This window comes from Doryrhamphus excisus, chromosome 17 (assembly GCF_030265055.1).
Source record: "Doryrhamphus excisus isolate RoL2022-K1 chromosome 17, RoL_Dexc_1.0, whole genome shotgun sequence".
Classification (NCBI taxonomy): Eukaryota; Metazoa; Chordata; class Actinopteri; order Syngnathiformes; family Syngnathidae; genus Doryrhamphus; species Doryrhamphus excisus.
In genome coordinates, this window is record NC_080482.1 from 16552957 (window position 1) to 16576569 (window position 23613).

The 23613-nt window shown below is 40.2% G+C and overlaps 2 protein-coding genes across 5 annotated transcripts in view; both read right to left on the reverse strand.

Moving 5' to 3' along the window:
- mtmr11 (myotubularin related protein 11) overlaps positions 1 to 14814 on the reverse strand; it is a 39534-nt gene extending 24720 nt beyond the window's left edge. For both annotated transcript variants that reach the window (XR_009119978.1, XM_058054066.1), the window contains exons 1-3: positions 14384 to 14814; positions 4073 to 4142; positions 68 to 204 (exon numbers count right to left, since the gene is read on the reverse strand). Coding sequence is in view for 1 of the 2 variants with exons in the window: in XM_058054066.1 (XP_057910049.1) it covers positions 68 to 204; positions 4073 to 4142; positions 14384 to 14440 (264 nt within the window). In the remaining variant the exon portion in view is untranslated. The remainder of the gene's footprint in view (positions 1 to 67; positions 205 to 4072; positions 4143 to 14383) is intronic.
- Positions 14815 to 17575: 2761 nt separating this feature from the next.
- The window catches only part of otud7b (OTU deubiquitinase 7B), a 50223-nt gene continuing 44185 nt past the window's right edge, over positions 17576 to 23613 (reverse strand). Inside the window, exon 11 of one of the 3 annotated variants that reach the window (XM_058054065.1) lies at positions 17576 to 22436. In XM_058054065.1, the coding sequence (XP_057910048.1) occupies positions 21060 to 22436 (1377 nt within the window). In that variant the 3' untranslated portion in view covers positions 17576 to 21059. The remainder of the gene's footprint in view (positions 22437 to 23613) is intronic. The other 2 variants (XM_058054064.1, XM_058054063.1) reach the window with 2 other exon arrangements.

A 23613-nucleotide genomic window follows, 5' to 3' on the forward strand; every position in this document is an offset into this window, starting at 1 on the left:
AGTTCAGGTGCAATTGTGCATATGCTTCTTCTTGGACATCTGCAACATTTATTTGTGACAGACTCACGTCCGGCTTGGGGGCGTCTTGAGGTACAAAGGCCACTCTGAAGTGTGTACAGAAGAGCGTCCCAGAGAGCCATCCTCTTCCTTCCCTGGCCGTCAACTTCTTCCTCACCATGACCGCTCTCTGCAGCACACACTCGCCTGTTTGGGACAAACAGGACATGAAGATGAAAGTTTAGACAATAGCATTCACGGTACGGGAACATTTCAAATGCTGCAACCACATAAACACTGCAGACACCTGAACCAGAATGATGGCAAGAAAAAAGTATCACGAAAGCTTGGAACAGCTCATGGTCCAAAGCACACTACATCCTGGGTAAAACACAGTGGAGGCAGTGTGATGGCTTGGGTCTGCACGGCTGCCAGTGGCACTTGGTCACTCGTGTTTATTGATAATGTGACACAAAAGCTGCTGTTTGTTATTTTAAACTCGTATTGGTACATGTAATGTACATTCCCTGGGTACATTTCAAATACATTGTGGTAGTATACAGTACCAAAATTAGAAAAACTTTGTGTCCTTCCAAATATTTATGGACCTAAGTGTAGAGTATAACAACATAATAGTCTGACTCACGGTGTCGTCTTACTGAGAACACTAAGTTCATCACACTGCAACTTAACACCCCAAAAGTAGACCTCAAAAATATACAAACATGCGCTTTTGTCTTTGTTGCTTGTCTTCCAATGAACTGCTCTTCTGGCAGTATTGCATTGTGGGTCGATTTTATTTTTTTTAAAGCTGCTGTTTGTTATTTTAAACTCGTATTGTACAAGTAATGTACATTCCCTAAGTACATTTCAAATACATTGTGGTAGTGTACAGTACCAAAATTAGAAAAATGTTGTGTCCGTCCAAATATTTATGGACCTAAGTGTAGAGTATAACAACATAATAGTCTGACTCACGGTGGCGTCTTACTGAGAACACTAAGTTCATCACACTGCAACTTAACACCCCAAAAGTAGACCTAAAAATATACAAACATGTGCCTTTGTCTTTGTTGCTTGTCCTCCAATGAACTGCTCTTCTGGCAGTATTGCATTGTGGGTCGATTTTATTTTTTAAAAGCTGTTGTTTGTTATTTTAAACTCGTAATGTACATTCCCTAGGTACATTTCAAATACATCGGGGTAGTGTACAGTACCAAAATTAGAAAAAACTTGTGCCCGTACAAATATTTATGGACCTAAGTGTAGAGTATAACAACATAATAGTCTGACTCACGGTGTCGTCTTACTGAGAACACTAAGTTCATCACACTGCAACTTAACACCCCAAAAGTAGTCCTCAAAAATATACAAACATGTGCCTTTGTCTTTGTTGCTTGTCCTCCAATGAACTGCTCTTCTGGCAGTATTGCATTGTGGGTCGATTTTATTTTTTAAAAGCTGTTGTTTGTTATTTTAAACTCGTAATATACATTCCCTAGGTACATTTCAAATACATTGTGGTAGTGTACAGTACCAAAATTAGAAAAATGTTGTGTCCGTCCAAATATTTATGGACCTAACTGTAGAGTATAACAACATAATAGTCTGACTCACGGTGTCGTCTTACTGAGAACACTAAGTTCATCACACTGCAACTTAACACCCCAAAAGTAGACCTCAAAAATATACAAACATGTCCCTTTGTCTTTGTTGCTTGTCCTTCAACGAACTGCTCTTCTGGTAGTATTGCATTGTGGGTTGATTTTATTTTTTAAAAGCCATTTGTTATTTTAAACTCGTAATGGTACATGTAATGTACATTCCCTAGGTACATTTCAAATACATTGTGGTAGTGTACAGTACCAAAATTAGAAAAATGTTGTGTCCGTCCAAATATTTATCGACCTAAGTGTAGAGTCTGACTCACAGTGTCGTCTTACTGAGAACACTAAGTTCATCACACTGCAACTTAACACCCCAAAAGTAGACCTCAAAAATATACAAACATGCGCCTTTGTCTTTGTTGCTTGTCCTCCAATGAACTGCTCTTCTGGCAGTATTGCATTGTGGGTCGATTTTATTTTTTAAAAGCTGTTTGTTATGTTAAACTCGTATTGGTACATGTAATGTACATTCCCTAGGTACATTTCAAATACATTGTGGTAGTGTACAGTACCAAAATTAGAAAAATGTTGTGTCCGTCCAAATATTTATGGACCTAAGTGTAGAGTCTGACTCACAGTGTCGTCTTACTGAGAACACTAAGTTCATCACACTGCAACTTAACACCCCAAAAGTAGACCTAAAAATATACAAACATGCGCCTTTGTCTTTGTTGCTTGTCCTCCAATGAAATGCTCTTCTGGCAGTATTGCATTGTGGGTCGATATTTTTTTTTTAAGCTGTTGTTCGTTATTTTAAACTCGTATTGGTACATGTAATGTACATTCCCCGGGTGCCTTTTGAGTGCGAGGTTGCTGTGTGATTAGTTTCATGTTGTTTGTAAGAGTCAAAACGGGGATTCAGACTTGCGCGTGGCATAATATGTCATTATATGACGTGAACAAAACAAATCATTTTTTCCCCTCTAAAATTAGTGGGTGCGGCTTGGACTGGAATGGAATGTAATCATGCAAATGCCATAAACAGGAACAAATGTTAAGATGTCAAAGAAACCGAATGAGAAGTGACTGCAGGGAGGGCCCAAAAACGCACAAATGAGGGGTCACAATTTTGTGTAGCTGAGCAAATATGAACACGCGGTCTGCAGATATGCATCACTCATACAAAAGCATGCATCACACCAGAAAGGTGAGAAGATTGCCTTGAGGCACGTTTGCTTTATGAATATAAAAAATCATGTCGTGAACACTGACAAGACACGACGGTACGGAATGATCCTCTCACTCCACCTCAGTGAAGATGTGACGGAATTCCATACACACAAACAGGAAAACAGTCATTTTTGTTGCTCCTGGATTATTTGTTATTAGGGTAGAGGGGAAGGGAAGGGAAACAATTATGGTTTGATGCCACAAATGGGCGTGGACGTGTTTTTCTTCTGTGCTTCAGCCTACTAAGCACACATAAAACTCATGACTTGGACTTTAACCTTCATTTGGTTAAAATGTTATTGTTGTTTTTAGTGTATTTTATATCTGATTTAATACACGGGTCAAAATTAAACTAAGAGATGATACCAGAAAGCTAACACAAGAGGAAGGTTAAAAGTTAATTTAAAGTTCTTTCAGATTTTGATTTCTGCTGATGTTGTGGCGGCGAGCGAGCGAGAGTGAGCTCAAGGCTGAGAAAACGCCACGGAAAGACACGTGAAGCATGTTCTCCCAGCTGCTTTTCATTTATTTGGTATCCACATATTTCCTCATTTTCAGCTGGGTCGCCTGCTGAGTGAAAAGTTCCTGCTGTGGGCTTCCTACCGTGAAGACCAGTAAACACCAGAAATGGAAGAGCACAGGGGATGCTGTGCAGGAACGTCATACGAAGAAGAAGTTTTTTGAGTCGTATGAGGTATGCTAAAGTACATTTGGACAAGTCCGCTACATTTTGCAATAAGGTTCCGTGTACTGGTAAAATTAAAATGGAGTTATTTGGACATAACAGTAACGGTATGCATGGCGGATGAAGAACACGGCATTCCAACACCAACACTTGCTACCCGCAGTAACATTTGGTGGTGGTTCCATGATGCTGTGTGATTGTGTGGCCAGTGCAGGTACTGGAAAGAGTAAAGGCTATCTATGGATGTCTAAGCTGTCTCGATGTGTATGCCCTCCCGCGGGCTGGCTGGGTTTCGGGTCGGTGTCACATGAGGACCCGGCCAGTGTCCAGATAAGCGGCGGGAGATTGAGACAAGCTTTGTTATTGTCACAGTGACAAATGGGTGACGCTAAAACTGATAAGGCTATGATAAGATAAGGTTGGACAAGTCCTTGTGAAGGTCGTGTGAATGCGGGGACGTGAGAATCAGTAGCACAACATCACCTCCAATTTGGTAATGGTGCAGTCTTCTGTGCAAGATAAAAAAAAAAAAAACCTCTTCATTTTATCTTACCTGGAAGACAACGAAGTCCAAAGACGTCTCGACTCCTCGCGTTCATCCCGCTCTGACTCAGCATCCTTTCCTGCAGAGACGAGAACAGATGACATCACACTTATTGACCCAATAAACATCCATATTTGCTGTTGATGTTGTCCTCCTGACACCGACATCATTAAAATAATCATTAAACATCTTTTAGACATTTTTAGATCATGAAAAAAAAGATGTATCCCTCCTTCAATTGTTTATGGTAACATAATTTTATTTATATTATTTGAATTTTTTATTCAAATAATAATAATTCTTAAATATTTTAAAAATAAATTAAATTTAATTAAATTAAATATTTCTCCCATGAAAAATGGCAGAAAAGCGCTATACAAATAAAATGTATTATTATTATTATTATTATTAGAAACACAGCATAAAAAGTAAATGAATAAATACAAATTAAAAAGTATAAATACAAATATCTAAAAATAAAATAAAATACTATTACGTATGTAATAAATACATAATAAATATATAATAAAGTGTATAAGTAAATAATATATATTAGTTTATAATATATAATTTAAATTAAAAAATAAAAATAATAATTCCAAGCAAGAAAATCTAATTTTTTGCAGATTTGTGCAGCCCTACCTAGCTAAAAAAAAGGGTAAAATTTAGCTTTATATAGAAAATAAACCTAAATAATAATAATAAAAAAATATAATAATAATTTAAAAAAAAAACTTTATATAGAGGTACCATTTTTGGTACGTGGTGAACCCTCAAGTACTTCAACACTTTAAAATGGAACTGCACTTTTTTTGGAACCTCGGGTGCTGCTACAAACACAATTTAAGTGCGAAAAAAATAATAACTAAAATTCAATGCACAGCAATCTATTTGTTGTAGTAGTTGAGGCGTATGAGGCGTGTTAAGAAGAACACGGCCCCAATATTATCAGGTTTCCGAACAGGGATCTATATAAAAATGTATCTGTGGCAGTCCAAATGTATTTTATGGCGGGCCTCTCATGAACCAACAGTACCCATCAACTCCCTATTCCTATTTACATTCCTATTATGTTTCTGGGTTTGGTTTTACAAGCAGAAACCAATAACCACAACGCTACAAGCATAGCCTCCCTCCTCAGGAGAACATATGGACCCAGTTAACTTTACTACCAAGCCCCCAGTGAGAAGCACGTTTGCATTTACGGCCCAGCAAGCCCGCCGTACCGCCCAGCCTTGTAATGCGAGAGCGACTCTGATTATTCAGGTGGGCAACAAACGTGACAGAAGCTCCTGGAAATCCACAAAGTTTAGTTTTCAGAGCCTGGAAAACAACACACTCAGCACTTCTGCTCCATAATGAAAAATGTATATAAGGCACCGCCTTTAATGTCAAAGCACAAAGCGTCAGCAAGGAGGTGCGAGTGGGAAAAAAAAAAAAAAAAAACACAAAAGTCCATTGAGTGGTTAATGTTCTGCTACGGGTTTAGTAGAGCAAAGCTCCAATTTGTGGCGACACTATTTTTCTTTCTGTCACAATGAGAAATAAATCCCACAGTACTGTAGAAAAGCCTTATTGTTGTTGTTTTAACTGGTAAGACTCTTTTCTGTGTGAAAAGCACCAGCACCTAAGTCAACCGTTTCCGGCTATGGAGGCAGTGAACACACTGGAAATGTAACACCAAGTACTCACTTCTATTGTTGTGTTGGAAGAAGGCCGCACTTCTGTGTGAAATGCACCGGAGTTAATGTGGGATCCCTGTGTGAAAGCAACTTGAGCCCCTGTCCACACAGATTGTCTTTTTCGCAGGCTGAACATGACTAATTAGTTGCATCCAAACGGGAATGGATCACAATGTTAAAGTCATCAAAGCTCACTTCTGGTCACATGACATCAACTGGTTATTGATATCATTTTTAAAAAGCAGCCGGAACTTTTGTGTTTTCCCACACTTTTACAAAAAATACCACTTCAGGGCACCCAAAATGTCTTTTCTGTGAGGATAAGAGATTGAAACGATAATATCATTTCCTGGTTTGACGTGAAAACATTTCCGTGTGGATAGCCCCTTAATTAGCCGTCTACTTCCTGGTTTGTGGAGGATGATGAACACAGCTTTTTCTGAAAAACTGAAAAAACTTTTTGTTGTTTTTTTGGTCAAGAAAAAAATAATAATTTTGCAGAAAAGTCTTGGGCTTCACTCTAGGGGTGTTATTTCATTTCTAGAGGGCTCTAAACATGTTCAAAAAGTGTATTTAGGAGATTCCAGATTGGGAATCGACTCACCACAATAAGTGAGTTATGTCTCTGATGCACCACTTTAGTGAGATATCTGTGTGAAAGCGACTAGAAAAGTCTTGGGCTTCACTCTAGGGGTGTTATTTCATTTCTAGAGGGCTCTAAACATGTTCCAAAAGTGTATTTAGGAGATTCCAGATTGGGAATCAACTCATCAAAATAAGTGAGTTATGTCTCTGATGCACCACTTTAGCGGGATATCTGTGTGAAAGCGACTTTAGTTAGAGATCTACTTCCTGGTTTGTGGAGGATGATGAACACAGCTTTTTCTGAAAAACTTTTTGTTGTTTTTTTGGTCAGTTTTTTTTTGTAGAATTATGCAGAAAAGTCTTGGGCTTCACTCTAGGGGTGCTATTTCATTTCTAGAGGGCTCTAAACATATTTAAAAAGTGTATTTAGGAGATTCCAGATTGGGAATCGACTCACCACAATAAGTGAGTTATGTCTCTGATGCACCACTTTAGCGGGATATCTGTGTGAAAGTGACTTTAGTTAGAGATCTACTTCCTGTTTTGTGGAGGATGATGAACACAGCTTTTTCTGAAAAACTTTTTGTTGTTTTTTTGGTCAGTTTTTTTAGTAGAATTATGCAGAAAAGTCTTGGGCTTCACTGTAGGGGTGCTATTTCATTTCTAGAGGGCTCTAAACATATTTAAAAAGTGTATTTAGGAGATTCCAGATTGGGAATCGACTCACCACAATAAGTGAGTTATGTCTCTGATGCACCACTTTAGCGGGATATCTGTGTGAAAGCGACTTTAGTTAGAGATCTACTTCCTGGTTTGTGGAGGATGATGAACACAGCTTTTTCTGAAAAACTTTTTTGGTCAGTTTTTTTTAGTAGAATTATGCAGAAAAGTCTTGGGCTTCACTCTAGGGGTGCTATTTCATTTCTAGAGGGCTCTAAACATATTTAAAAAGTGTATTTAGGAGATTCCAGATTGGGAATCAACTCACCACAATAAACATATTTATGTTTTTGTTAAGCCCCTTTTACACAAAACAGCCAACTATTTCCCTGCGTTGATGTGTTTTGTGAATGATGGGGATGGTGGAAGTCAACCTGTGAATTTCTGTGCTTCAGAGGCAGTACTAGAGGCGAAACAGAGGTGGCTGGCTGTGTGAAAGGGGGCAGAAGAGCAACAATTGTTGGTCAGTGACACCCGAGACTCTTTGTTCAACAATGAAATGAAATAAAATGAAGAATAACTGAGTTATGTCTCTGATGCATCACTTTAGTGGAATATCTGTGTGAAAGCGACTTTAGTTAGAAATATTGAACAAATATTGCAGTATTGTAGCAAAGTACCAGCATTTTGTTCGTGTTCTGCTTGGCTTGAAATAAGCTATGAAAATAAATGTTACAAAAATGAGTAGCTCATTTTGTAAAAGTACGTAGCGCTCACTAGAAAAAAAACCTTGGTGAGCCCTAATATAGCCGGTAGTACATTTAAACATTTATACTGCATTAAGGATCGACCGATAAATCGGCCGGCCGATATATTGAGCAGATATTTGCGTTCTTTACTTGAATCGGTATCGGCCGATATATTATATAAACACTGTGTTCAGTGTTTACATTTCAATAAATATTTGTTTAAACGTGAGACCTGCAATATTTGTTATCATTGTCATTTTTTCATATAAATTGAGGAAGCAAAAGCAGTATCGGCCACAAATATCGGCCCAAGCAAAATCGGCCATTGGGTAAGGGTGATGGAAAAAAATCAGTATCGGCCCCAAAAAAAACATATCGGTCGATCCCTACACTGCATGTATGTGATCGGAATTGGTATCTGCCGATTTCGTGACTTATCAGGATCGGGATCGGCAGCATAAAACCCTGATCGGAACATCCCTATTGGATAAGTGTATTGGTAATGGTAATGGTTTTATTTCATTTGAACATGCATCAGATTCCAATTGAGTGCATCCCATAATCAGTTCCCAGTTCCACATGTCCAAAAGGAGTAGGAAGAAGCAAAGCTTATTAAATCCTACCCCTCCATCTGGTACTTTTACAATCACTAACTGTTACATTTGTTCACTTCCTGCTTTCCAGAATACAGTTTAAGGTTTAATAAGGTATTAATACATTATTGTGTGATTGTCACGTTTTTTCACGTTGTCACGATACGGGATCTTGTGACACCCGTAAGTACAACTGAAGTTTTGTGTTGGTTGTACCATGGAACTGGTAAGTACTGGTATTAGAGGCGGAACATAGCGGGAAGTGCGAGACACACTTCTTCTCTGGAGGATGATGACCACACGGCATGGAAACTAAATACTAAGCTAGTATGTATGCGCCGCCCCTCTACAGGGTCTCATGGAAAGTTGGCGTACGAGTCCGCCAAGAACCATCAAGAGACATTAAGGCTGTTGCTGGTTCTCATGTAGAGTATTCTTCATTTTTTTGTTTTTTTTGCCGTTTTGTCACCTCTTCTCCTTAACCTTCCTCTTGTGTTAGGGTCGGCACCGACCCGTTTTATATTTTAATGCATAAAAAGAATCACATAACATTTGTTTATTGAATCAAGGTTTTTGACTTTGTCAGGAAACTCTATTTCAACAAAATAAAAAACAAAAAAAATATTTTTTACTACATTTTAAAATGGTCTGATTGAAATTATGACCACTGACCACGGGGACTGCTGGGGTGCTGGGGACTCGGTGGGTGCACTCAGGGGCAACTTATTGTTTTTAGTGTATTTTATAGCTGATTTAATACATGGGTCAGAACCGACCCGGTAACATAAGAGATGATACCACAAAGCTAACACAAGAGGAAGGTTAAAGCTCAATCTTGTCAATCTGGTCTTCTTCAGAATCTGTGCAAAAATAAACATGAAGGAATGGGACTACAGTAAACCTCGGATATATCGGACTCGGATATATCGGAAATTCGCTCACAACGGACAGATAAAAAAGAAGCGATTTTTCTGTAATGCATTTCCAATAAAAATTCATTGCATATATCGGATTTTTTATAACGGATTTCGCCTATTTCGGACAAAATCTCCAGTCCCGTTCCAATGCATTTCCATGAAATTTCCCTGGCATATATCGGATGGCCGCATCGTGGCGCTCCGATTCGCCGAATCGTGACAGGCCGCTATACGACGTCATTTGCAGCGTTTGCAGCGTTGCCTGCGCGTCCAGGTACATTGGAAACATAGTCAAGGAAGTGCCTTTTTATAACGGATAAAATCCCATTTACGCATATACCGGATATAAATCCCATATATGCGTAAAACGGACATTTTCCGGTATACGCATATAACGGATTTCGCTTATATCGGACAAAACCAGTGGGAACAATTGAATCCGATATATCCGAGGTTTACTGTACATCCAAGGGCGTGATAGTAAGATGAAGTATCAGAACTGCAGTCACGTATTCCCAAAATACACGGAAAGCCACAATTCTAAATGCGGACTATTTGCTCATGGTGCAACGTGTAGCTTCAGCACCCACTTTGGAAGTCCTACTTGGCCTCGTCATTCCGGGCCTGCTGAGACCCCCCCACCTCCGTCTGTGGTCCTTGGGGACAGTAGCCCAGAATGATTCCACTATTCCTTGCTTAAGGCTTCCCTCTCACTAACGCAGTCGGCGTGAGCAGAAGGAAAACATGCACTTGGTCCTCCAATCCGGAATGTCTTTTCCATTTTCCAAAACATCTCATAAAAGCAGAAGGAATTTTGGAGTGTAATGTGCTTTCGTGTTTTCAATCAGATACTGTAGTATTTCTTGACATAGTGCAAAGGAATTTTCCGGTTCTACATTTGTACATTAGCTTAATGGTGTGCTCTGGCAGTATTCTGGGATTTCGGGGTGCCCGACTTTTGTTTTTGTGTGTGAAAATGTGCCCTCCTTTCAACATCCAAAGGTCTCTGCACGGTCCTGGAAGTGTATATTGTATATATGTGTTTAGTGTTTTTAATAGTGCTTTATCAATCCTCATTCAAAAAGACAAATGGCTAAATCAATGCAATTTATGCTTTGTCATTTTTCTGCAAAACATACTCTATTACCTTGTACGTTGTTGCTCTTTTTTATCATTTTGCTGATTTTAGGAAGGAAGGAAGGAAGGAAGGAAGGAAGGAAGGAAGGAAGGAAGGAAGGAAGGAAGGAAGGAAGGAAGGAAGGAAGGAAGGAAGGAAGGAAAGAAAGAAAGAAAGAAAGAAAGAAAGAGAGAAAGAAAGAGAGAAAGAAAGAAAGAGAGAGAGAAAGAAAGAAAGAGAGAGAGAAAAAAAGGAAAAAAGAAAGAAAGAAAGAAAGAGAGAAAGAAAGAAAGAAAGAAAGAAAGAAAGAGAGAAGAAGAAAGAAAGAAAGAATGAAAGAAAGAAAGAGAGAAAGAAAGAAAGAAAGAAAGAAAGAAAGAAAGAAAAGAGAAAGATGAGAAAGAGAGAAAGAGAGAAAGAGAGAAAGAGAGAAAGAAAGAAAGAGAGAAAGAAAGAAAGAAAGAGAGAAAGAGAGAAAGAAAGAAAGAAAGAGAGAAAGAAAGAAAGAAAGAGAGAAAGAGAGAAAAAGAAAGAAAAAGAAAGAAAGAAAGAAGGAAAAGAAAGAAAGAAAGAAAGAAAGAAAGAAAGAAAGAAAGAAAGAAAGAAAGAAAGAAAGAAAGAAAGAAAGAAAGAAAGAAAGAAAGAAAGAAAGAAAGAAAGAAAGAGAGAAAGAAAGAAGAGAGAAAGAAGAAAGAGAGAAAGAAAGAAAGAAAGAAAGAAAGAAAGAAAGAAAGACAGAAGAAAGAAAGAAAGAAAGAAAGAAAGACAGAAGAAAGAAAGAAGGAAGAAAGAAAGGTGACTATAGGGGTGTTATTTCATGTCTAGGAGGGCTCTAATAAAGTTAAAAAGCATATTTAGAAGGTGGTAAAAATGTCGTACTTCGGTACGAGGTGCATTAAAAAAATTAATAAATAAACCTTAAACTGTATTATGGAAAGCAGGAAGTGCACAAATGTAACAGTTAGTGATTGTAAAAGTACCAGATGGAGGGGTAGGATTTAATAATAATAATAATAATAATAATAATACACTTATATGGCACAGCTCAATAGCTTCAATGACTTCCTACGGGGGCAATTGTGTCCAAATAAGACCAAATGTGAAAAGTCAGCAGTTTCAGCTTTAAAAAAAGGTTTTGTTGAGAGTCTAAGAGTGTATTTAATAGCATGTAATTGCCTCCCACGTGAGACATTATTGTGTCCACCAGAGTGATTCCTGACCCTCCAAACAATCTGTAACAATCTCCAGATGGTGACTCTATTCTCTGGTGAACACTACCGGTGCTTAATTATCGGCCGTGGGCAGATCAATACAGCCTCTCCAAAAGCCATCATAAATCTGCCGCCATGTTAAGAGGAGCTCATTGTTGCCTTTCAGGACGCCAAAGCTACTGGCGGTCGGTGTGATGTGTGGGTCCTACGGGAGCGACTGCTTTATCAGGAAGAGCTCACACTATGACCCTCCATCTGGCTACTGTGGGCCTCTGCAGGGCTGACATGTTGCTCAAAGGTTGCTACCGCCTGGATAGCTTCAAGTTGTTCAAATAAATCAATCAATCAGAAAATACTAACATTGAGACAGCACATCTTCAACAATTGGGACAGCATGGCGGATAAGACCTGGAAAAATACTCAAACTTGGAAGATACTCGACACTAGGACATAATGTTGGTAAAGACCTGGAAAAATACTCAAACTTGGAAGATACTCGACACTAGGACATAATGTTGGTAAGACCTCGAAAAATACTCAAACTTGGAAGATACTCGACACTAGGACATAATGTTGGTAAAGACCTCGAACAATACTCAAACTTGGAAGATACTCGACACTAGGACATAATGTTGGTAAAGACCTTGAAAAATACTCAAACTTGAAAAATACTCGACACTAGGACATAATGTTGGTAAAGACCTTGAAAAACACTCAAACTTGGAAGATACTCGACACTAGGACATAATGTTGGTAAAGACCTTGAAAAATACTCAAACTTGGAAGATACTCGACACTAGGACATAATGTTGGTAAAGACCTCGAACAATACTCAAACTTGGAAGATACTCGACACTAGGACATAATGTTGGTAAAGACCTCGAAAAATACTCAAATTTGGAAGATACTCGACACTAGGACATAATGTTGGTAAAGACCTTGAAAAATACTCAAACTTGAAAAATACTCGACACTAGGACATAATGTTGGTAACGACCTTGAAAAATACTCAAACTTGGAAGATACTCGACACTAGGACATAATGTTGGTAAAGACCTTGAAAAATACTCGACACTAGACATAATGTTGGTAAAGACCTTGAAAAATACTCGACACTAGACATAATGTTGGCAAAGACCTTGAAAAATACTCAACTTTGAGAGAGCATCCTCGAAAAATACTCAACACCGAGGCTGCATGTTGGTGAAGACATGAAAAAATACTGAATAGTGAGACAGCATATTGGTAAAACCTAAAAAAATAATATTGGTGAAGACCTTGAAAAATACTCAGGAACCAAACAGCATCTTGGTAAAGATCTCAAAATATATTCAACACTAGGACAGAATGTCAGTGAAGACCTTGAGAAATACTCAACATTGTGAGAGTATGCTAAGTAAAGACGTCAACAAAAAAAAACCCAGAAAACCTTGGAAAATACTCAAGTATTATCTTCATATAATATTGTGTATGTGTCTTTGATGACTGTTAGTATTATCAAGAAATGAGCCTACTTTCTAACTAGCTGACACTAGCTGGCTAACATTACTATATGTATTGTTGGGTATTACTCATCCATGCCTTGGCTGCTAGATACACAGCTGAAATGGTCCTACAGATGCTGCATGAAATCATTCTTAAATATAATACTAAATATCATACAAGTCATTATTCATAACCAAAATAGCAAAATTGATATAAAAAGGCATTGATTCTAGTATGGGTGATTTTTGAGCCACTTATGGAAGAGTGTAGGGTCCAGTCACTCGTGCATCGAAGGGTTAAGAGGACAAGAATTGATCATATTTGTTGTCATTTGTTGTTTCTTCAAAAACTGAACATCTGAGGCACAGCGTACTTGTACAAAGAGATTAAACACTGCATGTACATATACTGCAAAGCCATCTGGACCAAATTCTGCTTTCAACACAAGCGTGTGTGTGTGTGGGGGGGGGGGGGGGGTGCATCCACACACTGCCTACTAAATCATGTGACTATCTCTCACACATACGTATTACCATACTGGAACACTTGGGATTCCACTGGCGCATATCATTTGGAGGTAATCGAATTCGAAAAAAAGACATTCCTCAACGGCAGTCTCCATGGCGACCGCCAGATGTTGAACACTGCACCCCCACCCCTCCATCTTCACCACACACACACACACACACACATGCTTAAAAACACAGGCCTGAGGACAAAGTACAGAAGCATCTGTTAGCATTTCCCCTGCGGCTGCTGGAAATAAACAGAAAAAAATATTCAACATGACATTGAGTCATCTTACTTCTGCTTCCAAACACGCAAAATATCTCAGCAATCTTTGAAAAATAGAACCTTGATACTTGGTGAGGTTCATGCTAGGGGGGTTTGTCATGTGACCAAAGGCTGTGCAGACAACAACACATTCATAAAGTAAGGATTTCCGCGATTTTCCAATCAATTGAACAAGATATTGCATTTGTAGAATATGGCACAGAATACCATAATTATATAACAATAACATTGTGTTTTGTTTGAATCCGCCTCTGTGATTGTAGTGCGTGAATCACCGTGTAAGCTGTAATTTATCCATGCCTCGTTTAGCTAGTAGGGAGAGTCAAAACATTAGAGACAACATTTATTTATTTAGATTTAATCTCAGTCTCTACATCGCATAGGAATCAAAAACCTCCAGATCCGAAATGGGGAAGTGTGTACGCAACAAAAAGCTGAACTAAATCCGCTGTGAAATACCTGTATAGGACCAAAAACTTTAGTTAGTTATCATTATTTAGTAAGCTAGTTAGCGTGATTAGCTTACCTTAATGTCTGGGAGCATTTGCCTCACTTTAAACGTGCTTTTAGATCCAGTCAGCATTGTGGGGCGACGACTAAGGAAAAAAAAATAAAAAAGAAAAAAAAGAAAGAAAGAAAGAAAAAAAACGCAACCACTAGCTGTTTGAAACTGGTAGTGTTAAGAAATTATTTTTAAATAAGTCGTTTTAGAAGGAAAATGTTATCCTGCTTCCATGTCAAAATGGGACATCAAATATGTCGAATCTGCGGTAGCGGTTCTCAACCCGCGTCACCCCCGGCTTCTCTTTTCATCGCCGGGGACAAAACTCGCAATGGCAGAGTTTCCGACGTCATCCAGCCGCTGTCGATGTCAGGAGGAGCGGGGAGAATGTGCTCACTGTTGCCGCTGCTGGATCCATCCCCACAAAATGTTTACGCCTTCGCCATAGTGAAACACTTCACAGAGCTTATGGAGCTCTCTTAAAGTGACAGCACACCCGGAAGTGTTGACAGTGTGTACTCATCATTTTAGCTTTGACATTAACTGTCTTATATTATACAATTTTAACATTTGGACGTCTTTTCTCCAAAATCTAGCTTTCATGCTGGAATTTAGACCGTTTAGAAAAGGTTTTAGTAAGCCCTACTGGGAATAGGCCGTTGTGTGTGCCTGTCGCTTTAATGCTAATGAGCTGTATCCTGTCATCAAAACCTATTGTGCACTGTACCCACTTTTTACATACTGCAACGGTGTTGCAATAATACACATTTTGGTATCGATCACATAGCGAGTAAATATAGGGACAGTGTCGTCATTTTTGTGATTAATTTGTTGATCATGATTATGATCAGAATAAAACACAGCAAATACTAGGCATACTATAAAATATTATAAAAGCAACAATCTTACATGGTCAAATATTGAGATGAAAAAGTTTAGAATTTAATGAGAAAATATGAAATATATGAATAAAAATATGACAAAAACTAAGTTCTAAACATTCATTCATTCATTTTCTACCGCTTTTTCCTCACGAGGGTCGCAGGGGTGCTGGAGCCTATCCCAGCTCGTAATTCGGACTTTATTCCCATAATTTTTTGACATAATTCTCATAATATTGTAACTTTTCTCCCAACCTAATTTTCCAAAAAGTAAATTTTTTTTTGTTTTATTTATTTCTCATTATATTTTGAAATAAATGCAACTAAAATGACATTACTATTGACATTATCCTCTTCATATTTTCACTTTATTCCCATAAATGAAAGCTGTTTTTATTTTAGTTTCTGACAAGTTCAAAGCTTTTCTTGTCATTTTTTTCCTCGTAATTAGGACTTTATTTCCATAATTTCATTCATTCATTTTCTACCGCTTATCCTCACAAGGGTCGCGGCGGGGGGTGCTGGAGCCTATCCCAGCTGTCTTCAGGAGAGAGGTAGGGTACAACCCTGGACTGGTGGCCAGCCAATCACAGGGCACATATAGACAAACAACCATTCACACTTGGAAAAGGTTCCTATTGGATTCCATAGAAAATACATGGGGGTCATTTTTGACCCACTTATGGAAGGTTGGGGTAGTAACACAAAAACTACCATTTCTTAAAATGTATGAAAGGTAAGTTAAAAATGTGAATGGTATGATATCAAAACATGTTTTTTGAGGAATACCTGGAATATGAATTGATGAAAATTTTCATTATGAAGATATTTCAAGAAAACAACCTGACCGGGTCATTTTTGACCCACTTATGGAAGGTTGGGGTAGTAACACAAAAACTACCATTTCTTAAAATGTATAAAAGATAAGTTAAAAATGTGAATGGCATGATATCAAAAACATGTTTTTTTAGGAATACCTGGAATATGAAATTATGAAAATTTTTCATTATGAAGATATTTCAAGAAAACAACCTGACCGGGTCATTTTTGACCCACTTATGGAAGGTTGGGGTAGTAACACAAAAACTACAATTTCTTAAAATGTATAAAAGATAAGTTAAAAATGTGAATGGCATGATATCAAAAACATGTTTTTTTTAGGAATACCTGGAATATGAAATGATGAAAAATTTTCATTATGAAGATATTTCAAGAAAACAACCTGACCGGGTCATTTTTGACCCACTTATGGAAGGTTGGGGTAGTAACACAAAAACTACAATTTCTTAAAATGTATAAAAGATAAGTTAAAAATGTGAATGGCATGATATCAAAAACATGTTTTTTTTAGGAATACCTGGAATATGAAATGATGAAAAATTTTCATTATGAAGATATTTCAAGAAAACAACCTGACCGGGTCACTTTTGACCCACTCATGCATCTAAGGGTTCACTTTGTATCAGGCATGAATTGTATGTAATACCTTTGTTTTGAGCCCTCAGAAACTCTGACTCCTCTTCTTTCATCCGAACTCGTGGTAAGGAAGTACCACAAGTTTTCTTCTGGAGCAAAAAGAAGTCAACTCAAGAAAAAAAAAAAAAAACTTCCTTCCTTCCTCCTGAGACTGGAAAGGAAAAGCGGCAGCAATTCCAAGTCTGCTCAGGTGGGCAGACGGCACTTTTGTGGACAATAATAGCGAGGAGAGGGACGTCTGGATTTTTACAGCACATGGGAAGCTGTTCAATATTACATAAGGTCTCCGATTTCTCCAATACACAAAACGCTGGGCGACACAGGACCTTTTGGCATCATCTGAGCTGCGTTTATTCAAGCCGTGTACAAAGCAGCCTGCGGGCTCTGTGACAGTCGTGGTCAAAGTGGGGCGCTATTGGGATTTTTTTTTCATGTTGCTCCAAAAAATGTAATCGGGATTTCTGTAAATGAAAATTGTAAAATGTAAATTTGTTCACTGTTCCATATATGCCCTAATGATTTGGAGTGCATGAGAAAGTGGAAGTGCACTAGTGCGCTAACCACTCGGTCGCCATGACCGGTCTTGATACTTCCAAAGCAGCAACTGCCTGTCATCTGCACTTGTTTTGGTCTGCTTGTTCTGTCCTGCAAAGGACTCCTGCCTTGTTCCCCTGGTCTGCACACCTGCACATCGTTTGCACCCTACTTTGTTTGTCGTTCTCTGTGAGCGCCCTTTATTTATCGGTTTATACTTTTTTACTACACATGCCTTAGTCTCTGCTCTGGGGTCCTCACCCAGCGTAACACCACCATGTTGTGGAGTTCAATTTAAAAATAATACAACAGGAGGTTGCCTACAGCCACAGTTCATAATGCTAGTTTTTTGACATGATATTTGCACTGTAGAGACTGTGGCTTGTGCATAAACAGAAAAGGCGAAACATTCTTCAAATACAATGAAAATTTATTCAAAAAAAAAATAATAATAATAACAATAATAACCTAATAACATTAAAAGTGATCTTTCTGTCCAGATTGCACGGTCACGCAGCCTCAGGGTTTCTTCGTCTTTCAAGGAAACAATAACAGAAGAAAGAAATAACGCACGTCTGGTAAGATGGATTCATGGTTTAGCGTTCATGCAACACTTCCAGTCCCATGCCACATTTTTAGTATAAAAATAGAACGTTAGCTTGGAGGAAACGTTGCTTTTAGTGGAGCACGGATTGGCTGGCTGTAGAAAAAAAAACAAAAGGTCACAAAGGATGAAAGCAACAAAACAGTCCTAAAGAGATCTCGCTATAAATATATATAAGTATATATATATATATATTTTTTTTTTTCAATGCAATCCCGTTAGCTGTGTACCGCTCTATGACGAGCTCGTCCGCATGCTCGTCATCCCCAACAATAAACAATCTTTACCCCCCTTTTACAAAACTTTGGGCTTACAAAAATAACTGGGAATCATATTTTATACATCCGTTTTTTTTTTTTGCTTAAATACAAAAACCAAAAAGGAGATCCATGAAATCTTTTTCCTGAGGCCTCCGTCTCAGAATCATTCTTACTTTGGAGAACGCAATGGAAAATATATAAAAACAAACAACAACAACAAACAAAAAAAACAGGCGTAAAGTTCCCCTCAATGACACGTGAGATTGAACGTTAGTGCAGGAACACAAAAACACAGCAAATGCTCATTTTTTCCGTTTTTTTGTTTTTTGTTTTTTTTTTTGGAAAATGAGTGGAGTCATTTTGGTTTGCGGTTTGCGGACAAACTCTCGTTGCCGGCTGAGTTGGGAAGCGGGAAACCGACCACACAGAAGTCAACGACGCCCCCTGCTGGACAAGGCAGTGAAATGCGTACTAGCTTGTGCTTTTTAACTCCTGATGCCACAACTACTTATCATGTACAAATGTATATAGTACATAATATATACTATATACTATATACTACACACACACACACACAAGGCCGATGACATCATTGACGTGTTTGAAAGGAAGTTTGGAGGCAGTGGTCGTCGTAGCAACCGCAGGGTGACATGACGTGACGTGACGTGACGTTCGGGGTCGACGCGGACAAGTTGACGCCAGGCCTTTTTTGACAGACATGGGAAAAGTGCTTTGATTTGTGCAGAAAAAGGGAAGCTCGTGGGGGGGTGGGGCGGAGACTTTGGGGGGCGGTCCCGCTACGGAAGAGGCGGGTGTGGTCCTTCCGTACGGAGACACACCTGGCAACCGGACAACGTAAATGCTGTCATTTACGTTTGGCAGTAAATACGACGCAAACCCAGTACCGTTTTTTATGTGCCATTGGGCAAATAAATAAAGATGTTGTCCATCTTTGGTGGAAATATGCTTTTATTTTAGTAAGTACCCCCCCGCCCCAACCACCCCCCTCGCCCTTTCCCTTCCATTAGTACACAAAAGGAAGACTCAAGTCACAGAGGGTTAGGACAGGGTGAGGGATTAAAATTTAGAACTATCATAAATTGAGGGATTATATTTCGGGTGAGGGACCATGCTTAGGGTGAAGGATTCAAGTTAGGGATTAAGTTTAGGGTTTAGGGAACAGGGTTAGGGTGAGAGATTAAAGTTAAGAAGCCTTCAGGTTAAGAAGGTTAGGATTAAATTTTGGGTGAGTGACCCCAAGGGATTAAAGTTTAGCTTTAGGGTAAAGTTAGGGATTAAGTTTAGGGTTAGGGATTCAGTTGAGGGTTAGGGTCAGGTGAGGGATTAAGTTTAGTGTTAGGTGCCAGGGTTAGGGTAGGGTGAGGGATTAAATTTTAATTTCGGGATTCAGTTTAGGGTTTGGGTCAGGTGAGGGATTAAGTTTAGTGTTAGGTGCCAGGGTTTGGGTCTGGTGGGGGATCAAGTTTAGTGTTAGGTGCCAGGTTTAGGGTGGGGTGAGGGAGTAAGTTTAAATTTAGGGATTCAGTTTAGGGTTAGGGGCTAGGGGCCAGGGTTTGGGTCAGGTGAGGGATTAGGTTTAGTGTTAGGTGTCAGGTTTAGGGTGGGGTGAGGGATTAAGTTTAAATTTAGGGATTCAGTTTAGGGTCAGGGGCCAGGGTTTGGGTCCGATGGGTGATTAAGTTTAGGGTTAGGTGCCAGGTTTAGGGTGGGGGGAGGGATTAAGTTTAAATGTAGGAATTCAGTTTAGGGTTTGGGTCAGGTGAGGGATTAAGTTTAGTGTTAGGTGCCAGGGTTTGGGTCTGGTGGGGGATTAAGTTTAGTGTTAGGAGCCAGGGTTAGGGTAGGGTAGGGATTAAGTTTAAATTTAAGGATTCAGTTTAGGGTTTAGGTCAGGTGAAGGATTAAGTTTAGTGTTAGGTGCCAGGGTTTGGGTCAGGTGAGGGATTAAGTTTAAATTTAGGGACTCAGTTTAGGGTCAGGGGCCAGGGTTTGGGTCCGATGGGTGATTAAGTTTAGGGTTAGGTGCCAGGTTTAGGGTGGGGGAGGGATTAAGTTTAAATGTAGGGATTCAGTTTAGGGTCAGGGGCCAGGGTTTGGGTCCGGTGGGGGATCAAGTTTAGTGTTAGGTCCCAGGTTTAGGGTGGGGTGAGGGATTAAGTTTAAATTTAGGGATTCAGTTTAGGGTCAGGGGCCAGGGTTTGGGTCAGATGAGGGACTTGGTTAAGAGTTAGCAACCAAGGTTTGGGTACGGAGCGGGATTATGTTTAGGGTTGGGGGTCAGGTGAGGGTTTAAACTTGGGATTAGTATTTCCTTCGCCGGAAAATAATCCTAGCAGTCAGTGTGTTTGCATTCAGTGCCGGCGGGGCGTCTAGTGGAAATATCTGCTGCACGGTGCCTTCCAGTTCCGGTTTGAGTGCCCCCACATGTCGGGGGCGACAGCAGTGAAAGAAACAAAATATAAACCGTCCCTTCATGTCGCATATTAATAAGGAAATAAAAGAGCGGTGACACTGTTTGTTTATGCTTGCATCATTGTGTCTACGCTTAGTGTTTACTGTATGTACTGTACATGTATACTGTACAGTATAATGTATACTGTACATGTATACTGTACAGTATAATGTATGTAGCATATGGGTGAGAATGAGTGCCGGCGCCTGTCATGTACATTCTCTCCACTAGGGGGCGACAGTGGCCAAGCCAAGGAGGAGTCGCGTACTCCAACCTGCATAAAAAAGTAACAGAAGTGCGGTTAGTTTGATTCTCCCTTCAAAGGCAGTCAGAGACCACCTGGTTCAGTTCTACCGAGACCACCGGTTGACATAAGAAGTGGGAGGGTGGAAGGTGGGGGCCGTGTTTTGGTCTGGTCCACGTGTGCCCTAAAAAAAAAAAAAGGCCACTCATCGTGAAGTCCGGGTTCCAATCAGAACCTCTGGATGACGGGTTCTGTGTCCTTCTTCTCCCGGTAGCAGTAAGAGCAGTAGTTGCCAGTCTCGGGGTGTCCGTAGTAATTGCAGGCGGGGGTCCGACAGTGGCTGGACTGCGGGCCGCCCAATCCGCCGGCACTGCCCAGCGAGTGATGCCGGACCGTCGGCGCGGCGCCGCCAGGCTCCAGGAAGCCGTTGGCGTAGCTCCCGGCGCCGGGCTCGCTACCGGGGTAGTCTGGCGGGTCGAACTCGGCGGGGTACAGCGGCGCGGCGGGGGCGGGGGCGGGGCCTTGCGAGTTATTGCACTGGGGATGCGAAGACGTGGTGCAGTGCCGCGGGAGGGTGACGTAAGAGGGCAGGCCGTTGTAAGAGGACGCGGGCGAGCCGCCCGCGAGCTGGCGCCGAGAATCAGGGGGGTGCATGAGGAGCTGTGTGGGGGCGGAACCCTGGTCTACGATGGAGGGCCGCGGGATGGGCATCACACCCGCGTACATCGCCGGACTCAGGAGGGAGGTCTTGTGCTGGCTCAAAGACGCCGAAGAGTTCTCCGAGAGCTCCTCTTTGGCCTCGTAAGGCCGGTAGCTCAGCTCCCCGCCGCCGCAGACCGCCTCCTTCTTTGGGGGCAGCACGGCGTAGGCCACGCCCTTGCGCTCCAACTCGCGCCGCTGCTCCTGCTCAGCTCGGAAGCGCTCCTCCACCTCGGTGAGGTAGCGCTGGATCCTCTGCTCCCGGAGCGGGTGCTGGTTGTCCGTGGTCAGCATGCCGGCAAAAATGAACTTCCTCTCGCCTTGCATGGCGGCGCGCAGGATGCCCAGGCTGACTTTGACGTCGGCGCCGTACTTGTAGGTCTCGCTCTCCGTGCTGCTGCCCCCGCTGCTCATGCTGCTGCCCGTCCCGTTGAGGCGCTCGCTGCCCGAGGAGGGCGAGCCCTTCCCGGAATCCTCAGAAACGTGGGCGGACGGGGAGCCATCTTTGGCGTCCTTTGCCCCTCGGAAGGAGCTCTTCTTCTTGATCCCGCCCTCCTTCTTGGCGAGTCTGCTGCCGGCGTTCTTCCCCGTCATGAGCCCGCCGACGTTCCTCCTCAGTTTGCTGCCCAGGTTCTTGCCAAAGCTGCCCAGCTTGTTGGCTACAGACTCCGCCCTCTTCTTGTCCTTGTCCTTCTTGCTTTTGTCCTTGTGTCCTTGCGGGGGCGCCGCCGAGGTGCCGTTCTTGGTGGACCCGCCACCGTTGACCGCGGAGGCCGCAGCGCTGTCGCCGTTTCCGTTGGAGCTGCTGCTGACCGACTCTTTGTCGGACTCGCCGGACTCCGGCGGCGTGCGGGCGTCCTCTCCTGCAGACGCGGTGGGGGACTCGGGCTGGGCCAGCGGGGCCTGCTGGAAGGAGGACGAGCGCAAGTCAGTGGGATGGAAGCAACTTCGCCTGACTGGACTCGAACGCAAGGGTGAATCACTGACTTCCTCAGCACAGAAAAGCCCGTGACTCAACTTCCTTCAAGTGGAGAGGCTGGATTTGGATTATTCGGAGATTGAACGTCAAACCAACGCAATCCAATTAACAGCTACAATATTTCTACTTTTTCCATTTGTCCAAAGATTAAATCCAACCATTAAGGAAATGAAGTCATAATATTACAAGAAGAAAATAAACAAGTAGGATTTTGAAATAGTTGTATAAAAACAGCAGAATTGTAAAAATAAATATAATAAAGTCCAAATATTAAGAGGCAAAGTTGTAATTCATTCAATTTCATTCAACAAAAAATGTTTTAATATTATATTATTGTGCGGGATAATAACACTACTTTTGTAGCATAGAGTTGAAATATTAAAGAAAAAAGAATCATCATTTTATTTGAAACAAAACAAAGTCAGGTTCTAACTTTTGGAAAATTAGGTTGCAGAAGAATAAACTTGTTCTCTTGCTAGAATTAAAAAAAAGTCACATTTTTTTGACAATAAACAAAAAAAATAATGACATTTTAGTAGCATAGAGTTAAAATATGAAAGAAAAAATATGCTATTAATGTTATGTTGTTAAAATGATGAGAAACAAACCAAAGAAAATAAAATAGCATTTTTAAAAAAAAACATGTTGGGCAAAAAGTTATGATACTATGGGAATAAATTGACTATATTACATGTATATTTACAAAAATAAATTAAAACTACATTTGAAATATTTGGAAAATGTAAAAAAAAAAATAAAACAGCAAATATGGTAACAAAAATGATTTAAAAGGTTATGGGAATAAAGTAGAAATGTTATGGAAATAAAGTCGTAATATTGTGAAATGAAAATTTTATTTATATATATATAATTTATATTATATTATAATATTTATATATATTATTTAAGAAGAAATATGACAAAAATATGCCATTAATGTTATGTTGTTAAAATGATGAGAAACAAACCAAAGAAAATAAAATTGCATTTTTTTTTAAAAACCATGTTGGGCAAAAAGTTATGATACTATGGGAATAAATTGACTATATTACATGTATATTTACAAAAATAAATTAAAACTACATTTGAAATATTTGGAAAATG